The sequence below is a fragment of the Neofelis nebulosa genome, chromosome 2 (assembly GCF_028018385.1).
Source record: "Neofelis nebulosa isolate mNeoNeb1 chromosome 2, mNeoNeb1.pri, whole genome shotgun sequence".
Taxonomy (NCBI): Eukaryota; Metazoa; Chordata; class Mammalia; order Carnivora; family Felidae; genus Neofelis; species Neofelis nebulosa.
Window position 1 is genome coordinate 211,332,306 of NC_080783.1, and position 21,611 is coordinate 211,353,916.

Sequence of the window (21,611 nt, forward strand, 5' to 3'; positions counted from 1 at the left end):
GAAATCAATAGCAGAAAAATAACTGAAAAATACAAAATATTTGGAGATTAAACGACACACTTCTAAACAGCCTGTGGGTCAAGGAGAAGCCTCAAGAAAAATAAAAAAAAAATTACCTAAATGAAATGAAAGTAAATGCAAATGAAAATACAACTTATCAGAATTTGTGGGATTCAGTGAAAGCAGGGCTAAGAGGGAAGTTTATAGCATGGAATGCATACATTGGGAAAGAAGAAAGGCTTTAAATCAATAATCTAAGCTTTCACCTTGGGAAAGCCTAACCCAAACAGAAGAAATGAAGCAAAAATTCAGACAGAAATGAATGAAATAAAAAGCAGGAAAATAATAGAGAAACATCAGTGAAACCAAAAGTTGATTCTTTGAAAAGATCAGTAAAATTGACGAGCCTCTAGCAGGCTAACCAAGAACAAGAGAGAGAGAGGGTACAAGTTACTAAAACCAGAAATGAAAGAGAAAGGTTCACTACTGATCACATAAATATTAAAGATAACAAAGAAATATTATAAACAATTCTATGCCCACAAATTTGATAACTTAGACGAAGCTGACCAACTCCTTGAAAGATACAATGTACCAAAACTCATACAAGGAGAAATAAATAATCGGAATAGGCCCATATCTATTAAAGAATTTTAATCAATAATCAATAACTTTCCAGAAAGCACCTGGTTCCTGGTACAGAAAGCACCAGGTTCAGATGGGTTCACTGGTGAATTCCATCAAACACTTAAGGAAAAAACGCTACCGGTTCTCTACAATCTCTTTCAGAAAATCGAAGCAGAAGAAACACTTCCTAACTCATTCTGTGAGGACAACATTAGTCTAATACCAAAACCAGATAAAGATATTACAAGAAGGGACAACTTCAGACCAGTATCTCTCATGAACACAGATGAAACATCCTCAACGAAATATTAGCAAATCCAATCCAACAATGTATACACCACAAGCAAGTGGGATTCATTTCAGGTAAGCAAGGCTCGTTCAGCATTTGAAAATCAATTAATGAGGGGCGCCTGGGTGGCTCAGTCGGTTAAGCGGCCGACTTTGGCTCAGGTCATGATCTCGCGGTCCGTGAGTTCGAGCCCCGCGTCGGGCTCTGTGCTGACAGCTCAGAGCCTGGGGCCTGTTTCGGATTCTGTGTCTCCCTCTCTCCGACCCTCCCCTGTTCATGCTCTGTCTCTCCCTGTCTCAAAAATAAATAAAAACGTTAAAAAAAATTAAAAAAAAAAAAAAAGAAAATCAATTAATGCTCAGAGCCTGGAGCCTGTTTCAGATTCTGTGTCTCCCTCTCTCTGACCCTCTCCTGTTCATGCTGTGTCTTTCCCTGTCTCAAAAATAAATAAAAACGTTAAAAAAATTAAAAAAAAAAAAAGAAAATCAATTAATGCTGTCCATCACCTCAACAGGCTAGAGAAGAAAAGCCACATGATCACAGCCCGGTGAAGAAAGAGCATTTGACAAAATCCAACATCCATTTGTGATTACACACACACACACACACACACACACACACACACACACACACACACTTGTGGCAAATTAGGAATAGAGGGGAACTTCCTCAACTTGATAAAGAACATCTACAAAAACCCTAAAGCTAACATCATACTTAATGGTGAGAAACTAGAAACCTTCTCATTAAGATCAGGAACAGGACAAGGATGTCCTCTTTCACACTTCTTTTTTAACACGGTACTGTGTCCTAGCCAGGACAGGCAATAAGACAAGAAAAGGAAATAAAAGGTATACAGATTGGAAAGGAAGAAATAAAACTGTCTCTATTTGCAGATGACATGACTGCCTATGTAGAAAATCCCCATGAATCAACAAAAACACTCCTAGAACTAGTAAGCAATTATAGCAAGGTTGTAGGATACAAAATTAATATACAAAAGTCAGTTGCTTTCCTATATACCAGAAATGAACTGGAATCGGAAGTGAAAAACACAACACCATTTACATTAGCAGCAGAAAGAAAAGAAAAGAAAAGAAAAGAAAAGAAAAGAAAAGAAAAGAAAAAAGAAAGAAAGAAAGAAAGAAAGAAAGAAAGAAAGAAAGAAAGAAAGAAAGAAAGAAAGGGAGGGAGGGAGGAAGGAGGGAAGGAAGGAAGGAAGGAAGGAAGGAAGGAAGGAAGGAAGGAAGGAAGGAAGATAGATTAAGAAAGAGTGAAAGACCAGACAGACAGACTTAGGTAGAAGTCTAACAGAATATGTAAAGATATATATGAAGAAAACTGTAAAATATTGACGAAAGAATCAAAGAAGATCCAAATAAATGAAAAGATAGCCTGTGTTTATTTGCAATTCCTAAAATGATACATGATGGTCAGCATCTTTTCATAAGCTTATTGCCATCTGTAGATCTTGGGTAAGGTGTCTGTTCATATCTTTCGCCCAGTTTTAAATTGGGTTGTTTGTTTCCTTATTGTTGAATTTTAAGACTCATTTACTTTGGACACATGTTTATAGCATCCTTATCCCTAAAACTGAAGCCACCAAGATGTCTTTTAAAAGGCGAATGGGTAAGCAAACTGTGGTACATCCACACAATGAAATAAAAGTCAGTGATGAAAAGAAATGAGCTACCGAGCCAGAAAAAGACACAGAGGAACCATGCAAATGCACATCACTTGGTGCAAGAAGCTGGTCTGAAAAGGCCACAGAGTGTATAACCTCAACCATATGAAATTCTGAAAAAAGTAAAACTATATAGAGACAGTAAAGAGGTCAGTGGTTTCCAGGGGCTCTAGTGGATGTGGGGCGGGATGAACATGTGGAACACAGGGGGTTCAGGGTGGTGGAACTATTCTGTAGGACGCTGCGGTGGTGGGTACTTATCAGACATGGGCCGAAACCCACAGAATATGCAATGCCTAATGTCAACTATGGACTTTAGTTAATGATAACATATCAATATTGGTTTGTCAGTGGTAACAAATGTCCCATGTGAAAGCAAGATGTCAATAATAGGGGAAGCTCTGTGTGTGTTGGGGGCGGGTATACGGGAACTTTATACGCTATCTGCTCAATTTCCTATAAACCTCAATCCGTTCTAAAAAAAGAAAGCATTTTAAAAAAAAACACTACAGCACGTTAGTTCTTTGGGGAATTCCACTCACGTCATGGTCATCCCCATACCCACTGATCCCTACACTCCGTGAACCCTAGGTAACCCATCGAGGAGAGAAATTCTATGTGCTGCATTTTGTTTTCCTTTTCCCGAGCCTCGTTCCTCTCCGTTCCTTAGTAGCTGCCAAGCCATTATTAAGAAATCAAAGCAGGGGTGCCTGGGTGGCTTGGTCGGTTGAGTGTCTGACTTCAGCTCAGGTCATGATCTCGCGGTCCGTGAGTTCGAGCCCCGCGTCGGGCTCTGTGCTGACAGCTCAGAGCCTGGAGCCTGTTTCAGATTCTGTGTCTCCCTCTCTCTCTGCCCCTCCCCTGTTCATGCTCTGTCTCTCTCTGTCTCAAAAATAAATAAACGTTAAAAAAAAATTAAAAAAAAAAAAGAAATCAAAGCAAGCAGGAAGTTTTAAATGACTCCATAAAAGTGGGAGGAGCCTCTGTCACAGGTTAGGCCAAGAGAGTGCTTCCTGGGACCATCTTATAATATGAGACCCTCCGCTTCCTTGGAGATTTGCTAAAAGCTCTTACTGGACAGAAGCCCTGCTGCTAATATAGGCTGAATGTATGAGCTCCGTCTTGCTGAGCTGTCCCGCTACTCACACTGGGTGTGAGCCACTGGGCGACTCAGTTGGATAAGCATCTGACTCTTGACTTTGGCTCAGATCATGATCTCACCGTTCATGAGGCTGAGCCCTGCATTGGGCTCTGTGCGGACAGCATGGAGCCTGCTTGGGATTCTCTCCCTCTCTCTCTGCCCCTCCCCCACGCTCACGCTCGCTCTCTCTCTCTCTCTCTCTCTCTCTCAAACTAAATAAATCCACTTTAAAGAAATTAAGACTAATATCATCATACGATCCATCAAGCCCACTTTTGGGTAAACATCCAAAAGAACGAAAAGCAAGGGCTTGAAGAGAGAGTTGTACACCCGTGTTCACGACTCTACTCCAACAGCGGGGAGGTGGAAACAACCCAGTGTCCACTGAAAAGTGGGCGGATAAGCAAAATGTGCCACGTACATAAAATGGAGTATTATTCAGCCTTAAAGAGGAAGGACATGCCGAGGCACGCTACGACGCGGACGGACGTTGAAGACATTACGCCGAGTGAAATAAGCCAGTCGTAAGTAGGCGACGGCTGCCTGATCCTACCAGTACGAAGTACCTAGAGTTGCCAAGCTCACAGAAACAGAAAGTAAGACGGCGGCTGCCAGGGCCTAGGGGGAGGGGGAAACTGGGAATTGTTTGACGGTTTAACGGGCATAGAGCCTCAGCGTCGCAAGATGAGAAAGTTCCGGTTGGTTATACGACAGCATGGACGCACTTAACGCTGCTAATCCGGACGCTTAACAAACAGTTCAGATGGTAAACGTGACGTTTCACCGCAGTTTTAAACGTGGCTACGACGAAGTGTGTCACCCAACATCAAGATGCAAGTGGCACTTCTGGGACCAAGATCTGTGCCCTTGACTTGTCCCCTATGCTTTTCAGAGTAGACAGGGATTAATTAATTAATTACATTATATAACGTTTATTTATTTACTTTTGAGAGACAGAGCACCAGCAGGGGAGGGGCAAAGATAGAGGGAGACACAGAATCCGAAGCAGGCTGCAGGCTCTAAGCTGTCAGCACAGAGCCTGACGTGGGGCTTGAACTCATGAACCCACGATCTGAGCTGAAGTTGGATCTTAACCAACTGAGCTACCCAGGTGCCCTGCGAGTAGACGGTGATTTAATAGTGAGAGAGGAGTGGGGTGGAACTGAATATGGACCATGCATTTAAAAAAAAAAAAAAAAAGTCTCCTGCAGGGGTGCCTGGGGGGGGGGGCTCAGTTGGTTAAGCATCTGACTCTTGATTTTGGCTCAGGTCATGATCTCGTGGTTCATGGGCTGGAGCCCCACGTTGGGCTCTGTGCTCATGGTGCAGAGCCTGCTTGGGATTCTCCCTCTTTCTCTCTGCCCCACCCCCCTGCTTGCACACGTGCTCTCTTTCTCTCTCAAAATAAATAAATAAACATTAACAACTATTTAAAAAATTAAGGCAATTCAAATGAGGAAAGAGATGACCTTTCCTAAAATATTAAAAAAAAAAAAAGTGTCCTGCATTTTAAATACCTTTTAAAAGTATTTAGTGAGTCCATAAAATACTGAGACTTCGACAAATCTACTAATGATAAACATCTGCTCTGGTGACCACTGGGCTTTGAGGAAGCCTCCCTGAGAAGCCGTTAGCCTGCCACCAAGGCTCCTGATGTATCTGGAACCTTCCTTCAGAGCCAGTTCTCAACCTTCATCTTCTGGAACTCATAAACCCAGTCTCGGAGCACGACCTCCTGACCCCCATCTTCCTCACCCTCCCTCCCTTCCTCTTTGATTCCTCGTGACCTCTGCTCCCTCACCCACTCCACGTGGGCATTCCCCTTCACCTGCCCTGGCCTGGCCCACCACCTCCTCCAACTCCACCTCTGTCCCTGTCTCCCTGCCACCCTCACACTCTGTCCTCAAGTCGGCCCAGTCTGGTCACATGCTGCTCTCTTCAGGCTCCCCAGCCACCGGTCCCTGGTGCTTGGCTTTTCATTCTACCTTGTTAACAGCCTTCCAGGTCCTCACCTTCTGTGCCCTGTCACATCCTCCGCTTGCCCTCCAATCCTCGCCCACCCTCTCCCCCTGGCCCTCTGCCCCAGCAGGCCGGCCACGGGGCTGCATCATGGGCTGATGGGCTCCTTGTCTCCGGTTTCTGGTTGGGTTTGGCCAGTGGGGGGATCAGAGATCTGAGCAGGGCAGAGAGAGGTTGGGGTATACATTCCCCTTGCTCCCTCCCTGTGGGGACACCATGGGCTGGGCCCAACCCTCCACCAAAAGCCACAGCTGCCGTTGGGGATTCCAGGAGATGTAATCCCCTCACCCTTCGGGTCTGGGTGGGGGGGTGGTGGGGACAGCTCCTCGCTCTCAGTGGCTCTGGGTGCCACACCATCCTGGCTGGTTTCTTTAAGCCTGACTGCCTCTGTCGGTGTCCCTTCATGAAGCACCCACTCTGGACGGCCCTCTGCTCCCTGCCAGGACCCAGAGTTCCAGCAGTGAGCAGCTCTCCGGCATGGCCTTCAAGTCCCCTTCCCGCAGCTGCCAAGGGGATCAGAGTGGTCTTGCTGTCACCCCGCCTGGTCTGGTCCTGGCTCACTGAGGGTCTCCCTCTTGTATCTTCTGGGGCGAGTCTCTTGCTGCTCTCCGGTTGCTTCCCTTGCAAAAGTGGGTTTGATATGCTGTGCTACACAGGACTGACAAAAGGTACCGTTTGGAGGAAGTTTCAAGGTAGTAGGATAACATTTTTTCAGTTAAGTGGGGTCTGCGTGAGTGTGTGTGTGTGTTTGATCTATTTTTTTTTACCTTTTGGGTCTTGGCCAGTGCATCCCACCCCCCCCCCCGGCACATCCCCCTTACTGCCTCGAGAAAGAGACGTAGTGCAGAAAGAGTGAAAACTGGGGTTTCCAGAAGAATGAGGACATGGGGAAACAGCTAGGCTCTGGCGAGACGGGAGTCTGGGAGGAGAAGGGAAGGGGAAATGTCTCTGCTTCCCTCTGTCACAGAGACCCTCCCGCCCAGGTCCTCCTGGGAAAGCCCCGAGGAGGGGTGAGGCCTCAGGAAGAGGCTGGTTCCTAAAATCAGCCTGCCTGAGGGTGGTTTCCAGCCTCCGACCCACCCTGTGTGACCCCAAATTCCTCATCTGTAAAATGGGGAAAATGATAGCGCCTGCCTCGTAGGGATGCCGATCGTCAGGATGAAATGAGTTAACGCACACGGACGTGCCAAGGACGGGGCCGGGCACCGAGCGAGCCCTCGCTGCGTTACGGACACGTTACTGCTCTCTTCTCCGGCCCGGCCACGGCCTCTGGCTCTGCCGCTGCCGTGGCTGCTTCTAGGCCTCCACGCTGGTGCCTCTCCCTTCACCTGCCCCCAGCTCGCACGGCTCCTGAGGATTCTACTCTAGGGCTGGCTCCCGCTCCTTCCCCCTCTCCTGCTGCAGAGCCTTAATTCTCCGACGTGTATTTTCAACCCCTAGCTCAACCCCAGGCCTCCCTGTGCCCACCTGCCCCTGGATGCTGACACGCTCACCTCCTGCCTCCTCCTGTCCCCCAAACCCTCTCCGTAATGACGGTAATGGCGTCGTCACACTCCCAGCCCGCGGACCACCCCTCTCCACGGCTCCTGACGTTGTCCCTACTAGTTCCCCCAAAAAGCTCTCCAACAGGCCCCGTGACACCACACCCTCCCCATGGCAACAGTGCAGGTGAGAGGCAGGATTGACTACAGTGGGCAGAATGGTCCCCAAAAGAGATCTACGCCCCAAATCTGGATCCTGTGAGGATGCTCTGTTACAGGGCACAAGGGACTGTGCAGATGTAAAGGTTACTAGTTTGTGATCTTAAGTGAGGGAGAGCATCCTGGACTGTCCAGGTGCGACTAATCTAATCCCATGAACCCTTAAAAGCAAAGAACTTTCTCTGGCTGGAGTTGGACAGATGAGTCAGAACAGGGGATCAGAGAGATCTGTTGGTTTTCTTTTTTTTTAAAATATTTTTGAGAGAGTGTGAGTGAAGTGGGGAGGGGCAGAGAGAGAGGGAGACGCAGAATCCAAAGCAGGCTCCAGGCTCCAGGCTCCGAGCCGTCAGCACAAGGCTCAACGCGGGGCTCGAACTCATGAACTGCGAGATCATGACCTGAGCCGAAGTCGGGCACTTAACCAACTGAGCCACCCAGGCACCCCAGGGATCTGAGAGATTTGAAGCACGAAAAGGCCTTGAGCCAATGCTGCTGGCTTTGAAGGTGAAGGGGCCCACAAGCCCGGAATGCGGGCGGCCTCTTGGACTGGGAACCACTTCCGCTGACAGCCAGCCCGGAAAGGGGACCTCAGTCTGTAACAGCACAGGTTAACTTGCGCCAAGCACCCGAACAGACCTGGGAGCAGATTCTCCTTGGAGACTCTGGAAGAGCCCAGGTCCACTGAGCACCTTGATTTTGACCTGGGGGCCCAGGGACAGAGAAACCAGCTGAGTCCACCCCAACTTCCAAAGTACAAAACCGGGAGATCATCCCCTGTGTTGTAAATAGAACACAAATACAATGGCCCACATTTACTACGGTACTGACAACACCAGGCAGTGATCTAAGCCCTTGACAGTGATTCACTCTCAAAACGTGGTCCCTGCAACCACCCCCAGGGCACGTATACAAAGACCGCAGCCGAGAACAGCTGCATAACTTGTCTGAGACCCTCCAGCCCACGAGAGCGGAGCCAGGCTCTGAACCGGCCACCCCGGTGGGGCAAGGTCACGCACTTGACTGCTCTGTCCCGGGGCCACTCCGTCTGCTCTTCTCCCACCCAGATAACAAAGATCACCAACTCCTCCCCAGCTTAAAAGCCTTTTGGCGAGGGGGAGGTTCCTCTTCACGTGCTTAGCCTGGCTTCCATTTTGCAATGTCACCACCAACATGCCATTTCGTCCTTTTCTCCCAAGCCAAACTGTTCCCCAAACATCTCTGGACCTTTGCACCTGTTTTTTCAACACCTGGGGTGTCCTTTCCTACTTGCTCTGTCTGGAAAATCCCCAGACTTCCTTGTCTTTCCTCCTTTTCTTTCCTTCCTTCCTTCCTTCCTTCCTTCCTTCCTTCCTTCCTTGCTTCCTTCCAGTGCAAGCAGGGGGGGGGGGAGAGAGAGAGAGAGAGAGAGAGAGAGAGAGAATGAATCTCAAGAAGGCTCCACCCTCAGGGCAGAGCCTGACACATGGCTTGATCCCATGACCGTGAGAGCAAGACCTTGAGGTGAGGGGTGCCTGGGTGGCTCAGTCGGTTAAGCGTCCGACTCTTGGTTTCAGCTCAGGTCATGAGCTCACAATTCATGAGTTTGAGCCCCGTGTCGGGCTCTGTGCTGACAGTGCAGAGCCTGCTTGGGATTCTTTCTTTCTCTCTCTCTCTCTGGCCCTCCTTCTTTCTCTCTCTCTCTCAAAATAAATTAAGAAACTTAAAAAAAAAAAAAAGACCTGAGCTGAGATCAAGAGTCAGACGCTTAACAGACTGAACCACCCAGGCCTCCCCAGGCTTCTCTTTAAAGAGGCAGCTCAAGTCTGGCCTTCTCTGAGGAGCTCCCTGACCCCCTGACAGGATTCTTGTGGGGGGCTTCAATTCACAACCCCCACGCTCCTGATCAGTGGGTGCCGCGTCAACATTCCGTCCCCACACGCACCCCCCACTGGAGGGCGCCACCCCAGCTAGTCACATGAAGGACAATCACCAGAATATGCTCGTTGTGTTTCACGGACAGTCCTCACTCTGGATTTCACCCGATGGAGTCTCCCTAGCTTAGTGAGCTACTTTGATATTCCAGGGAACTCGGAAGGAATTTCAGATATTCCCAAAGCTAAATTTACACTCAAGGAATGAAACTTCCTCTCTCTGGAACTGCTGAGTCAGACAACCCGGAATCTGAAACGTGGCCCCCACCTCCCCTGTGACCAGCTGTGTGATTTTTCAACTTGACCTTTCTGCGTCCCATTTGCACATCTTTAAATGAGGATAACAGTGATGATAGCAGTTCCTACACCACAGGGTGTTTTTTTTTGGAGAATGTAATTTTCTGCATACATACTCAGGATGTACAATATGTATAAAGTCACGGGAGGTGAAGTAGTCTACGAATGCATGCTGTAGCTGTTTGTATCATTTGTGTTACCGGAAAGATTGTGATCTTCTGCCTCACGTCCATTGGAATGGCTACTATCAGAAAAACAGGATAAGGGGTGCCTGGGTGGCTCCGTTGGTGAAGCATCCGACTCTCGATTTTGGCTCAGGTCACGATCTCACGGTTCAGGGGATCGAGCCCCGCGTCAGGCTCTGCACTGACAGCTCGGAGCCTGCTTGACATTCTCTCTCTCTCTCCCTCCCCCCACCCCTCTCTCAAAATAAACAAATAAACTAAAAACAAGACAAAACAAAACCAAACCAGGATAAAACAAATGTTGACGAGGATGTGGAGAGAGTGGCACCTTGTGCCCCGTCGGTGGGAATGTAAAAAGGTGCAGCCGATGTGAAAAACAGGATGGTGGTTCCTCAAAAAATTAAGAATAGAATTATCATGCGACCCATCAAGCCCACCTTTGGGTATACATCCACAAGAATGGAGAGCAAGGGCTTGAAGAGATATCTGTACGCCCATGTTCATGACGTTATTTACAACAGCCCAAAGGTGCAAACAACCCGGGCATCCGCTGACAGAGAAGCCGATAAGCAAAATGTGCTGAAAACACACCATGGAATATACACCACGGATGAACCACAAGAGGGCAGATGCTGCCTGAGTCCACTTACATGAGCATCTACCGCGGTCAGACTCACACAGACAGAAACCAGAAGGGTGGTGGCCAGGGCTGGCGGAGGGGGACAGGGTTTTGCAAGACGGGGAGCTCTGGAGGCGGACGGGGGTGACGGCTGCACCAGGTAAATGCCTTTAATGCCGCTGAGCTGTACTCTGAAGACATGGCAAGATGGAAACTTCTGTGTTATGTGCACTTTGCCGCAATAAAAAAGAAATAAAAATTTTCTAAAAAGCGAGCAAAATGCGATCAGCCCTTTTCTATGAGCTTTATCCCCCCTGGAAGCCCTCCACCTGCCGGAGGGAAGGTAGGTTCATAAATGGCTGTGGTGGGAAGTGATCGATGAGACCGGCCCCGGGTTCCGGCTGCCAGCTCTCCAACAGGGGAGAGAAGAGTTTCCCGAGGACAGAGGAGACCTGCTCTGTGTCCGGGCTGTGATCTTCAGGGGATTTCTGAGCAGGGGTGAGAATGCTTCTCCGGACCAGGTCCACCTGTCACCCCGTCTCTCAACATGCAGGGGTTCGCTCATAAGAGAAGCACAAACTAGAATGACACGGGCGCGATGTGTCACCTGTTAGGTCAGCGGAGATCCAATCGGTAGACAACACGCACCGGGAAGGGTTGGGAAACAGGCGTCCATTCTGGCAGGACACCGCGTCGGTGGACCCCTGGTGGCCTGTTTGGAGACGCCCATCAGAGGCACAGATGTTCGTGGCCTTTGACACAGCAGATACACCCACACGTCTGAGAAATGACAGAAACGAGGGGACGATCACCGCAGCCTTGTTTAATAATAATAAACAAGAATACGATGTAGGCTCTGATGGTTGTTTTTTTTATGTTTATTTTATTTTTGAGAGAGAGAGAGAGAGAGAGAGCATAAGCAGGGGAGGGGCAGAGAAGGGGGGTACAGAGGATCGGAAGCAGGCTCTGTGCTGACAGCACACAGCCCGATGTGGGGCTCGAACTCATGATGATGGTTCTTTTCCAAGAGGCAGCCTAGAACTGGCAGGAGCCAAAGGGGACAAGCGTCAGCCGGCTGTCTGGGTGCTGGGGTGTGTGTTAGATCCGTCTTGCTCCGTGATCCTGAGATCCCCCGCGAGAAGGGGGTGCAACACGCGAGACTGTTCCAATCAGGAAGGAGCCAGCTGGTAGGGCGCTGTGCACCCAGGGCGGACAGGCCAGGGCAGAGCAAGCATTCCCCCCCCCCCCCCCCCGTTATTTCAGTCCTTTGCTCTGCTCCTTCACCCCCCACCCTCCCAGCCACAGCGTTGCGTTGCCTTGGGCTGTTCCGTAGCTCGGTGTTGGAGGGGATTCAGAAACCTCCCCAGTGTGGCCGGGTGAGTTCTCGGGGACGGGCTGGGGTGGGTCAGCTGCCCACTGTTCAGCTCTTCCTTCTCCTCGCCTCTAAACAGAGTTCACTGGAACAGCATGCACGCTCCTCTGTCGACACAGGGGCTCCCACAGCATCACGAGGGGGGAGCCACGGGTGGCCGAGGAGAGAGAGGGAGGGCGCTGAAGCACGATCCTGGAGCCATCTCCACGGGACCCCACTCCCGACCTGAGTCTGGGGAGCGTGTCTAATGCGAAGGTTCCCAGCGGGGCAGCATGTCTAGGGGTTCATGTTTAACAAGCACTCGGACACGTGCGGACAATTCGACAACTACGGGCTGGCGGGATTTCTTCACTCTGGAAGAACTGAGCCCCTTTCTCAGCGGAGTCTGAGTGACAGCTCTAAACTCCAAAAATCACAGTTCACAGGCCGCAGCCAATCACACAAACCAAAATTCGCGAGGTTTATGTCTGAACCGAGCAAGGCTGAGGCTTTTGAACGGTGTGAAACGCGAGAGGGGAGATTCTGAACAGAGCCCCTCGTTGCTAGTCTGTGTGTGGCAGCCAGGCTGGTCATTTCAAAATTTTCAAAATGGAGGTGGCCTCCCTTGCTCAGAATACCCCAGTTTCTGCCCATACTCTTCAGACAGGGTGGCCTGAAGGAGGCCTACTCATTTCTTAAGCTCTCTTCCTTCCCACTCTTCCTTCTGGACACACTGGTTTTCTCTCAGTCCCTTGGGCTCATAATATGCTCCTCTACCCCAGGGCCTTTGCACATGTCCTTCCCTTTCCCCCTTGTCCATTAAGTTGTCCTTATCCTCCATGTTCCTTTTCTTTAGAGCCCCAGTGTGAATAAAACAACATATGTCTCTGTGGGATCCCCTGACTTCTGTGTCTCTCTCCTGGCAGCTTTCTGATTGCACGGACCATGCCTGATTCTGCCATTGCCTTATCCCCAGGTTTGCCTCAGTGCTGAGGCTCCAGGTAAATATTTGTGGAAGGAATGAGTGATAACAGTGGTAAAACCTGGCCCGGCCAACACAGGCTTCCTATTGCCATCGGGGAACCAAACTCCTTACGGGATACAGAAAAAGGTCTGCAGGGCGAAACCCTGCAAATATCAGTATTGATTTTTTCCCTGAGCCAGAGGATTACACGTGATTTTTATTTTCTCCCTTACACTTTGCTTTCTCCCAGTTTTTTTTTTTTAAACAATAAGCACGTAACTGCCTTCTATTATCAGAAAAAGTGAATGGTGGCAAAATAGAAGGAACATCGATGACCAGAACAATCTGTCAGCCTGGCCAGTTGAGTGTAAATCTCGAGAAGTATGACTGCCTATTCTTTAGGACTTACTCAGGTAAGTAAAACAATCATTTTTATTTGCTGGCTGTGCCCTCTGCCTAATTTTGAAGAAGTCTTTTTATTAATATGGATTTCTGAACTTTGTTTAGGGGAATGACCTATAGTAGCACAAATAACATAAACTATAAATCGACTGTTGAATTATTCCTCAGCGTGGACCATAGCTAACCAAGGGCAATTCTTTTTTTAAAAAATTTTTTAAAATGCTTATTTATCTTTGAGAGAGACAGAGTGCACATGGGGGAGGGGCAGAGAGAGAGGGAGACACAGAATCGAAAGCAGGCTCCAGGCTCCGAGCTGTCAGCACAGAGCCCGAGGTGGGGCTCGAACTCACCAACCGCGAGACCATGACCTGAGCTGAAACTGGACGCTTAGCCGACTGAGCCACCCGGGTGTCCCCAAGGGTGATTCTTCTAATCAGAAAGACCCAAGGAAGTCAGCAGAGAAGCGATTTTCACTTTGTCTTGTTTTATAAAACTAGAAAATGCTGTCACGTCTGAAGGTTCCAGTTGTTCAAAATGGACCGGTGTCCCTACAACCCTTTTCAAAGCAAATCTCCTCTCCCAAATCCATTTAAGCTTTGGGAAGAGGATTTGTCTGAGAGCAGACAGGAGCACCCATCAAAAGTCTGCTCACAAAATATTTGGCAACTCGTGTGTCATCTGAGCCAATATAAGCTTGTGCCTCTGGAAACACAGCTGATTGCTTCATAAATCAGTGCGACTGTGGCTGGCGGTGGTGACTTACTTCTTAAACTAAGTCTGAGGCGCGGGAGGCAGTCAATTATTTTTATACGGTGAATGCAACTCAATTCCTGTCTGTGTAAAAATTGTCCTCATTAGTTCCTTTTTCCATACGGTTCCTCGTCTCGCCCCTGTCTGTGCACTTTTCAGGATTCTTCTCAGTCTCCATTTTATGAGCCCATAATAATGACCGTGGTGTCATTTAGTTAGAAGCACATGCCAGGCACTTTCTGTGCATTTCTCACTTAATTCTCACAACGATCCTGTCAGGTGAGTGGCTTATAGGCAGCGAAAATGAGCTCAGAGAGATCAAGTCATTTGCTTCAAGTCACACAACCAGCAAGTGACTTAGTGAGATTCAAACCCAGGCCTGTCTGTCTATCTCCAAACCCTGTGCTTTTAATTTTTTTTAAGTGTTTATTTATTTTTGAGAGAGAGAGAGAGAGAGAGAGAGAGAGAGAGAGAGAGAGAGAGAGAGGAATGGGCAGAGAGAGAGGGAGACAGAGTCCAAAGCAGGCTCCAGGCTCTGAGCTGTCAGCACAGAGCCCGACGCGGGGCTCGAACTCACGGACCAGGAGATCATGACCTGAAGTCAGATGCTCAACCGACTGAGCCACCCAGGCACCCCCAAAGCCTGAGCTTTTAAAAATTACTATAGTTTTCTAATATCATACTCAGGTTCAAAACACAGATCTCTATTTCTACCTTGGCCAGACAAGAAATAAAACTACCCAAGACCTGTCCCTTGTTATGATAAAGAAGAATCTGCAATTCTTTTTCTTTACCCTGACTGTGCACTGAACGGATTTTCCATGTCCTTGTAGGGAGACCACACCATGGATGAGAACCTCAAGGGGAGGTCCACTGACTTATTTTTAAGTCGGAGAGTTTATGATAAACACTCTCAGTTGCAAGTATCACTTAAGTATACAAAAATCAATTGTTTCTCTATATTGTCAATGAACATGGGGACACCAAATTAACACTATAATACCTTTTCAAGTTTATTTATTTTGAGAGAGAGAGACAGAGTGGGGGAGGGGCAGAGAGAGAAGGAGAGAGAGAGAATCCCAAGCAGTCTCCATGCTGTCAGCAGGGAGCCCAATGTAGAGCTTGAACTCATGAACGGTGAGATCATGAACTGAGCTGAAGTCAGATGCTTAACTAACTGACCCACCCAGGAGCCCCAACAATATGACATCACTTATAACCATTTAAAAAAAGATAAGATATTTAAGTGTATATCTAGCAAAACATGCACAGCGCTGGTATGCTAAAAATGACAGAGTATTTGTGGAAGAAATCAAAGACCCCCTGAAAAAAAGGAGAGACATACCATGTTCATGGATTGGAAGACAATATAGTAAAGATACCAATTCTCATACTGATTATAGGCTTATATACAATTCCTATTAAAATTCCAGCAAGAGGGACACCTGGGTGGCTCAGTTGGTTAAGCGTCTGACTCTCGATTTTTGTGCAAGTTATGATCCCACAGTTTTGTGGGTCTGAGCTCTGAATTGGGCTCTGTGCTGGCAGCATGGAGCCTGGTTGGGATTTTCTCTCTCTCTCTCTCTCTCTCTCTCTCTCTCTCTCTCTCTCTCTGCCCCTCCCCCTCTCATGCTGTCTCTGTCTCTCTCAAAATAGATAAATAAACTTAAAAAAATTTTTTTTAATTTTTTTTTAACGTTTTTATTTATTTTTGAGACAGAGAGAGACAGAGCATGAACGGGGCAGGGGCAGAGAGAGAGGGAGACACAGAATCGGAAGCAGGCTCCAGGCTCTGAGCCATCAGCCCAGAGCCCAACGTGGGGCTCGAACTCATGGACCGCGACATCGTGACCTGAGCCGAAGTCGGACGCTTAACCGACGGAGCCACCCAGGCGCCTCAAAAATTTTTTAAAAAAATAAAGAAAATTCCAGCAAGATATTTTGTATATATAGACAAGCTTTTACTAAAATTTGTGTGGAAAGGCAAAAGAATTAAAATGGGTAAAAAGACATTTTTTTAAAAAAGAAAAATAAAGTGGGAGGAACCGCTCTACCCGATTCAAGACTTGCATAACTACAGTAACGAAGACCACGTCGTATTGGTAGAGGGGTAGACACCTAGATCCACGAAACGTAACAGGAAACTCAGAAACAGCTCCCCCACAAGTATGGCTAAGTGGTTTTTGACAGTTTCAAAAGGAGTCCAACGGAGAAAGGATGGTCTTTCCCACAAATGGTGCTGGAGCCACGTCATATCCACATGCAATCAAAATGAACCCGGACTGAAATCTCGCATCATATACAAAAACGAACTCAAAATGGTGCATAGGTTTAAACATAAAATATCTATAAAACTTTCAGAAGAAAATGTATGAGGAATCCTCGGGAATCAAGGACCCGGTGACATGTTCTTAGACATGATTCGAAAAGCATGAGACTTCAAAAAACCTGAAATTTATTTTTCGAAAGTCAGGTAAAATAAAAAACAGTGATAACACGAGTTGCTGGTGAGGATGCAGGGAAACCGTGTCTCATACACTGCTGGTGGGAATGCAAAATGGTCCAGCCGCTCTGGACAACAGTCTGGCACTTCCTTTGGAAACCATACACTTACCATATGATCCAGCAAGCACCCTCCCGAGCATTTATCCCAGAGGAATAAAAACTTGTGTTCACACAAAAATCTGTGCACAAATGTTCATAAGCAGATTTATCCGTAACAGCCCCCAAATTAGAAACAACCAGAATGCCCTTCAATACGTGAACGGTTAAACAAATGGAATATTACTCAACATCTATACCACGGAATATTACTCAACAATACAAAATAACAGATGATCTCAAGGACGTTATGCTGAGTGAGGGGAAAAAAAAAAACCCACAAATGATCTCAAAAGGTCACCTGGGGTATAATCCATTTATATAACATTTTCTTTTTTTTTTTTTAATGTTTATTTATTTTTGAGACAGAGAGAGACAGAGCATGAACGGGGGAGGGGCAGAGAGAGAGGGAGACACAGAATCCGAAACAGGCTCCAGGCTCCGAGCAGTCAGCACAGAGCCCGACGCGGGGCTCGAACTCACGGACCGCGAGATCGTGACCCGAGCCGAAGTCGGACGCTTAACCGACGGAGCCACCCAGGCGCCCCTATATAACATTTTCAAAATGTTATACACATCACAACAGTCTCCGAAAGCTCTAGAAAGGGCGAGAGGCCGTTGCCCAAGCCAGGTACTTCAGATGGCCCTCGCTGTCAGGCCCAGAGCAGGGGTCAGACACCTGCTCCATGCCCCCCTTCTAAATGGGTGCTGGGGAGGGGACAATGGGTGGGACATCCGTACACGTGGCCAGCAGAGGACAGAGGGCACATCACACTTTGCCTCATACCCATCTCCGCTACATATGCTGGGAACACCCAATATATTCGGCAGTTGGGTTACTGGTGGCACGTGAAGCGCAGATGTGAGCCAGAGGGTGTGCTTTAGAAGAGCCTGGAATCCACAAGAACAGTAAGGCTGCGTGGAGGGGGGTGGGGGGAGGTGCTGGGAGTGGCGGGAACAGCTCTTACCTCTAAAACAAGGTCTGAGTCTTCACGCCTTCCAACAGTAGTGCTTTTATTCAGGACAAAAAAGCCTTCTGCGCCCTTTAGGTAGGCTTTCATACTGTCTGCTTTCCCTGCATAAGGTTTTCAGAAAAAAACTCCGTTAGGAAAACGCAGTCTTCTGGTCACTCAACACCACCACATGGAGAACGGGACGAAAAACGCACCGTATTGTTCCAAGGAGAAATCAGCAGGGGTAGGGGAAGGTAGATGTGCTTCCCCAATGACCACACTTTTGATTCTACAGATTTCTGAGGCTCCCCCCTCTCTTTTTTTTTTTTTTTTAACGTTTATTTCTTTTTGAGACAGAGAGAGACAGAGCATGAACGGGGGAGGAGCAGAGAGAGAGGGAGACACAGAATCGGAAGCAGGCTCCAGGCTCCGAGCCGTCAGCCCAGAGCCCGACGCGGGGCTCGAACTCACAGACTGTGAGATCGTGACCTGAGCTGAAGTCGGACGCTTAACCGACTACGCCACCCAGGCGCCCCTGAGGCTCCCCTTTTAAACAGTGACATTTAACAAAGATGAGCTTGGTTCTGACAATCAGACAGGAGACTTTTTTTTTTTTTTTTTTACATGACTCGGAGCACAAACCACCAGTAGCTGAAAAAACCCAACGACAAATCTGAATTCCACTGATAATCGCTGTGCGCCTCCCATTAAGCACAAGGGGAGTTATCTGACACAGTAAGTAATCGTGTTCCTAACCAGCCCCCTGCTAGCTCTGTGACTTTGGGTGAGTTACTTCTCTCTCTATGCCTCAGTTTCCTCATCTGTAGAACGGGATCAATAATACTCTGTGCCCCGAAGGGTTCCATGAGGATGAAGTGGAAACATACGTGTGAAACATTCAGAGTGGACATCTGTCCTATTATTATTATTGTTACAAATGTTGGATCTAAAGAATTCTAAGCTTCTACAGAATTCCTGAAACTGACGAGTCAGTCGGTGAGGGAATGGACTTTACATGATACTTTCTTTGAATCATCGTGAGTCACTCCGTTACTTTATACACTTAAGGGAAGAGGGGTGACTTTGGAAGGCAAAGTATTAAGACTCTAGCTTGGAGATCTGATCAGGACTCTGCACCTATTTTCCCCCAACGTTTTATTAGGAAGATGTCAAAGATCCAGGACCGCTGAAAGAACTCCTTCCTGTCCACCACCTAGATCCTACATGTAACATTTTGCTATTTTTGCTCTACCGCACCTCCATCCGTCTATGCATTCACCTAACCATTGTATAGTCTGATGCATTTCAAAGTAAGTTCTACACTGGTTTCCTAACATGGAAAAATGTCAGTGACTTCAGTAGGATCCAAAACGCTAATGATTCATATGGTGCCTGGATTCTGATTCGAGATACGTCCAGTCACACAGTGTGACATCCCCCATCGCAACGGCCAGGCCAAGGAACGGAAGTCCCTCTCTTTTCAACTGAACGGTCCCTGAAACGTGAAGCTGTCGGACTGCGGAAAAAAACGAGCTGTCGGACTCGTTGTGATCCTACAGAGTCTTGGGTCTGGTTCTACTCTTCATCGACGTCTCCATCATCAACTATTGAATCCTTACTAAGTGCCAGGCACTGTGCTATCCTTTTACACACAACTGCTTCTTTTCTTTTTTTTTTTTAATTTTTTTTTAACGTTTATTTATTTTTGAGACAGAGAGAGACAGAGCATGAACGGGGGAGGGGCAGAGAGAGAGGGAGACACAGAATCGGAAGCAGGCTCCAGGCTCTGAGCCGTCAGCCCAGAGCCCGACGCGGGGCTCGAACTCACGAACCGTGAGATCGTGACCTGAGCTGAAGTCGGACGCTTAACCGACTGAGCCACCCAGGCGCCCCTCACAACTGCTTCTTTTCAACCTCAGAACAACCCTGAGGGGTAGGTATGTTGGTACTGTCCCACTCTACAGTCCCTCTGAGACTCGGAGAGATTAGGGTCACTCAGCGGCAAGTGTCAGGGAGGCAACTCTGAGCCTTTGCGTGTAACTGCCGTAGCATCCGCCCGCAGCTCAGCCTTCCGCACAACTCCGCGAATGCTGGGTGGGGCAGAGCGGGCTGGGGGGAGCTGCACTGTCCGCTGACACTTGGGATGTGCAGTAACAGAGAGTCCTTGACAACCAGGATTCCACCCCCTGAAAGGAAGAAAAGACCCCACGGGTGTTGGGGGGAGTAAGAGAAATAAAAATAAGCCAGATAGTTTATTTTCTATTTGTAAGCTCTGAGAGCTACAGATGCCTCGTAAGTATTGATGATCTCATAGAGGGAGAGATACATTTTGTTAAGTTCCCTGTCACTAACAGAAGGGGATAGGCATCTCCTCTTCCAAAAGACCCATGCTCTGTTGTCATCAAATGACTTCAATTATTTACTTCAGCTGCAGAGGACCACGTTGTCAAGCCGCACGTTCAAACCTAATGCAAACCTGGGAGAAACGTCTCTTCTGCAGGAAAACCACGGGAAATGCCACTAAACTGAACCCCAGAACTTGGGCCAGGTGCATGTCTGAGTTTTGGCTCTCACCCCAGAGGTTCCCAGGGCTGGTGCCTTCTCTCTGCTCAGATGTCCCTCCTTGTGGCCACCTGCCACTAGCATATCCCCCTGCCTCGTTTCCTTCCTTGTACTCATCACTCTCTGACATTTTCTTGTTCCTTTCTTTAGTTGTGTCTGTTGTTTGTTTCCCTTTCGCTGAGATGTGTGCTCCAGGAGAGCCAGAACTGTGTTGTTTTTGTTAAGGGACAATTCTTCATGGGTATCTCGTGTTGGTACCCATCTTTGGAGCAAAGGCATTGACAAATTTTGTCCTGTGTCTTCTGCCAGCATCTATAAGCTGGCCAGGCTAACTTACTAGCTCACACACAAGGTAAAACCTCAGACCCTTTGCAGTTCCTGACAGTTTCGCTGGTTACCCCATCTCCAGCACCTGGAGCAGTGTCTGACACACAGTAGGTGCTCAATGAACACTAGCCGAATGAAGGGAAATACAAACGGCACATCAAAGCAAATCTGTGCAGCCAGTTGGCTACGAATCTCCCTATTCAGTGTCTGCCTTCGACATCCTTCTTGGAAAACCTAAATTCTATCTGTAGCTTTTGGGTTGGACAATATTTCTCCACCTTCATCTTGCCCTGTGCAGTCACTCCCCTGCCTGAAAACACGGTAGAAAGTAATTTGAAACGTGTTAAACTCTGTAAATTCGTTCTTAGTGCCCTGAAGCACCAGGCATAGGCAAAGAACCTCAGTCACCTGCCCTGCATCCCTCCGGACCACTTCGGATGCCTCAGAATCGGGCTAGAGAAGCAATATTTCTTGTGAGGGCTACAGGTCTTCAGTGTCCTGGGAGCTGCAGAAGTTCCTCAAGGAAGGGAAGGTTGGGGCAGGGGTGGGTGTTGCCCCTAAATCAGGGGAACCAAAGGGCACCCCGCTAATCCCGGCTGTACCCCATCGGATAGCTTAAAGCGGCACATGTGGTGCCAAGGAAGGTTCTGGAAGCTCCCGCGCAGGCTACTTCCGGAGGCAGAGTGGCGGGGGGGGGGGGGCCTGCATTTTAGGGAGGACGGCCTGCTGTCGGGACACCTGCTCTGGGGTGCTCCCGGGGACCCAAGTGTGGACCGGAGAGGAGTTCGAGCTCGGGGTGGGTGGGGCCGGGTCCCGAGCCTCCTCTCCAAGCTCTTGACCTCGCAGGGCCGACCCGGTCGGGCCCCAGGTCTCCGCCCGCTGCCTCCTCCCGGTGCCGCACTCACCTGGCCGGAGGGAGAAGCCCACGCCCAGTCGCCCTCCGAGAGCCCCGCGGGCTCGGGAGGCGGCCTGGCCGCGGTCCCGCGGAGTCTCCAGCCGGCGGCCAGCACCCCGCGCGCCCGCCCGGCCTGTGTACGTGCGTCGCCATGGCAACGCCGCCGGGCCGCCGTGAGGGGCGTGGCCTGCGCGGCGGGCGGGGGCGGGAGGCGTGGGGACCCCGGCGGCGTGCGGGGCGAGCCCTCGAGGAGCCCAGCCTGCGGCGGCGCCCTGGGGCATCCCTGGGCCCGCCACCAGGGGTTCCCCGGGCCCGTTTCACAGATGGGGACACGG

General features: G+C 48.8%; 1 protein-coding gene across 8 annotated transcripts in view; it reads right to left on the reverse strand.

Annotated features, from left to right (window-relative positions):
* The window catches only part of FHAD1 (forkhead associated phosphopeptide binding domain 1), a 125,499-nt gene extending 104,098 nt beyond the window's left edge, over positions 1-21,401 (reverse strand). For 7 of the 8 annotated variants that reach the window (XR_009258397.1, XM_058718998.1, XM_058718997.1 and 4 more), the window contains exons 1-2: positions 21,287-21,401; positions 17,508-17,614 (exon numbers count right to left, since the gene is read on the reverse strand). Coding sequence is in view for 7 of the 8 variants with exons in the window: in XM_058718998.1 (XP_058574981.1) it covers positions 17,508-17,600 (93 nt within the window). In the remaining variant the exon portion in view is untranslated. Of the gene's footprint in view, positions 1-17,507; positions 17,615-17,707; positions 17,798-21,286 lie in introns of those variants that run through there. The other variant, XM_058718994.1, reaches the window with a different exon arrangement.
* Between the last annotated feature and the right edge of the window lie 210 nt (positions 21,402-21,611).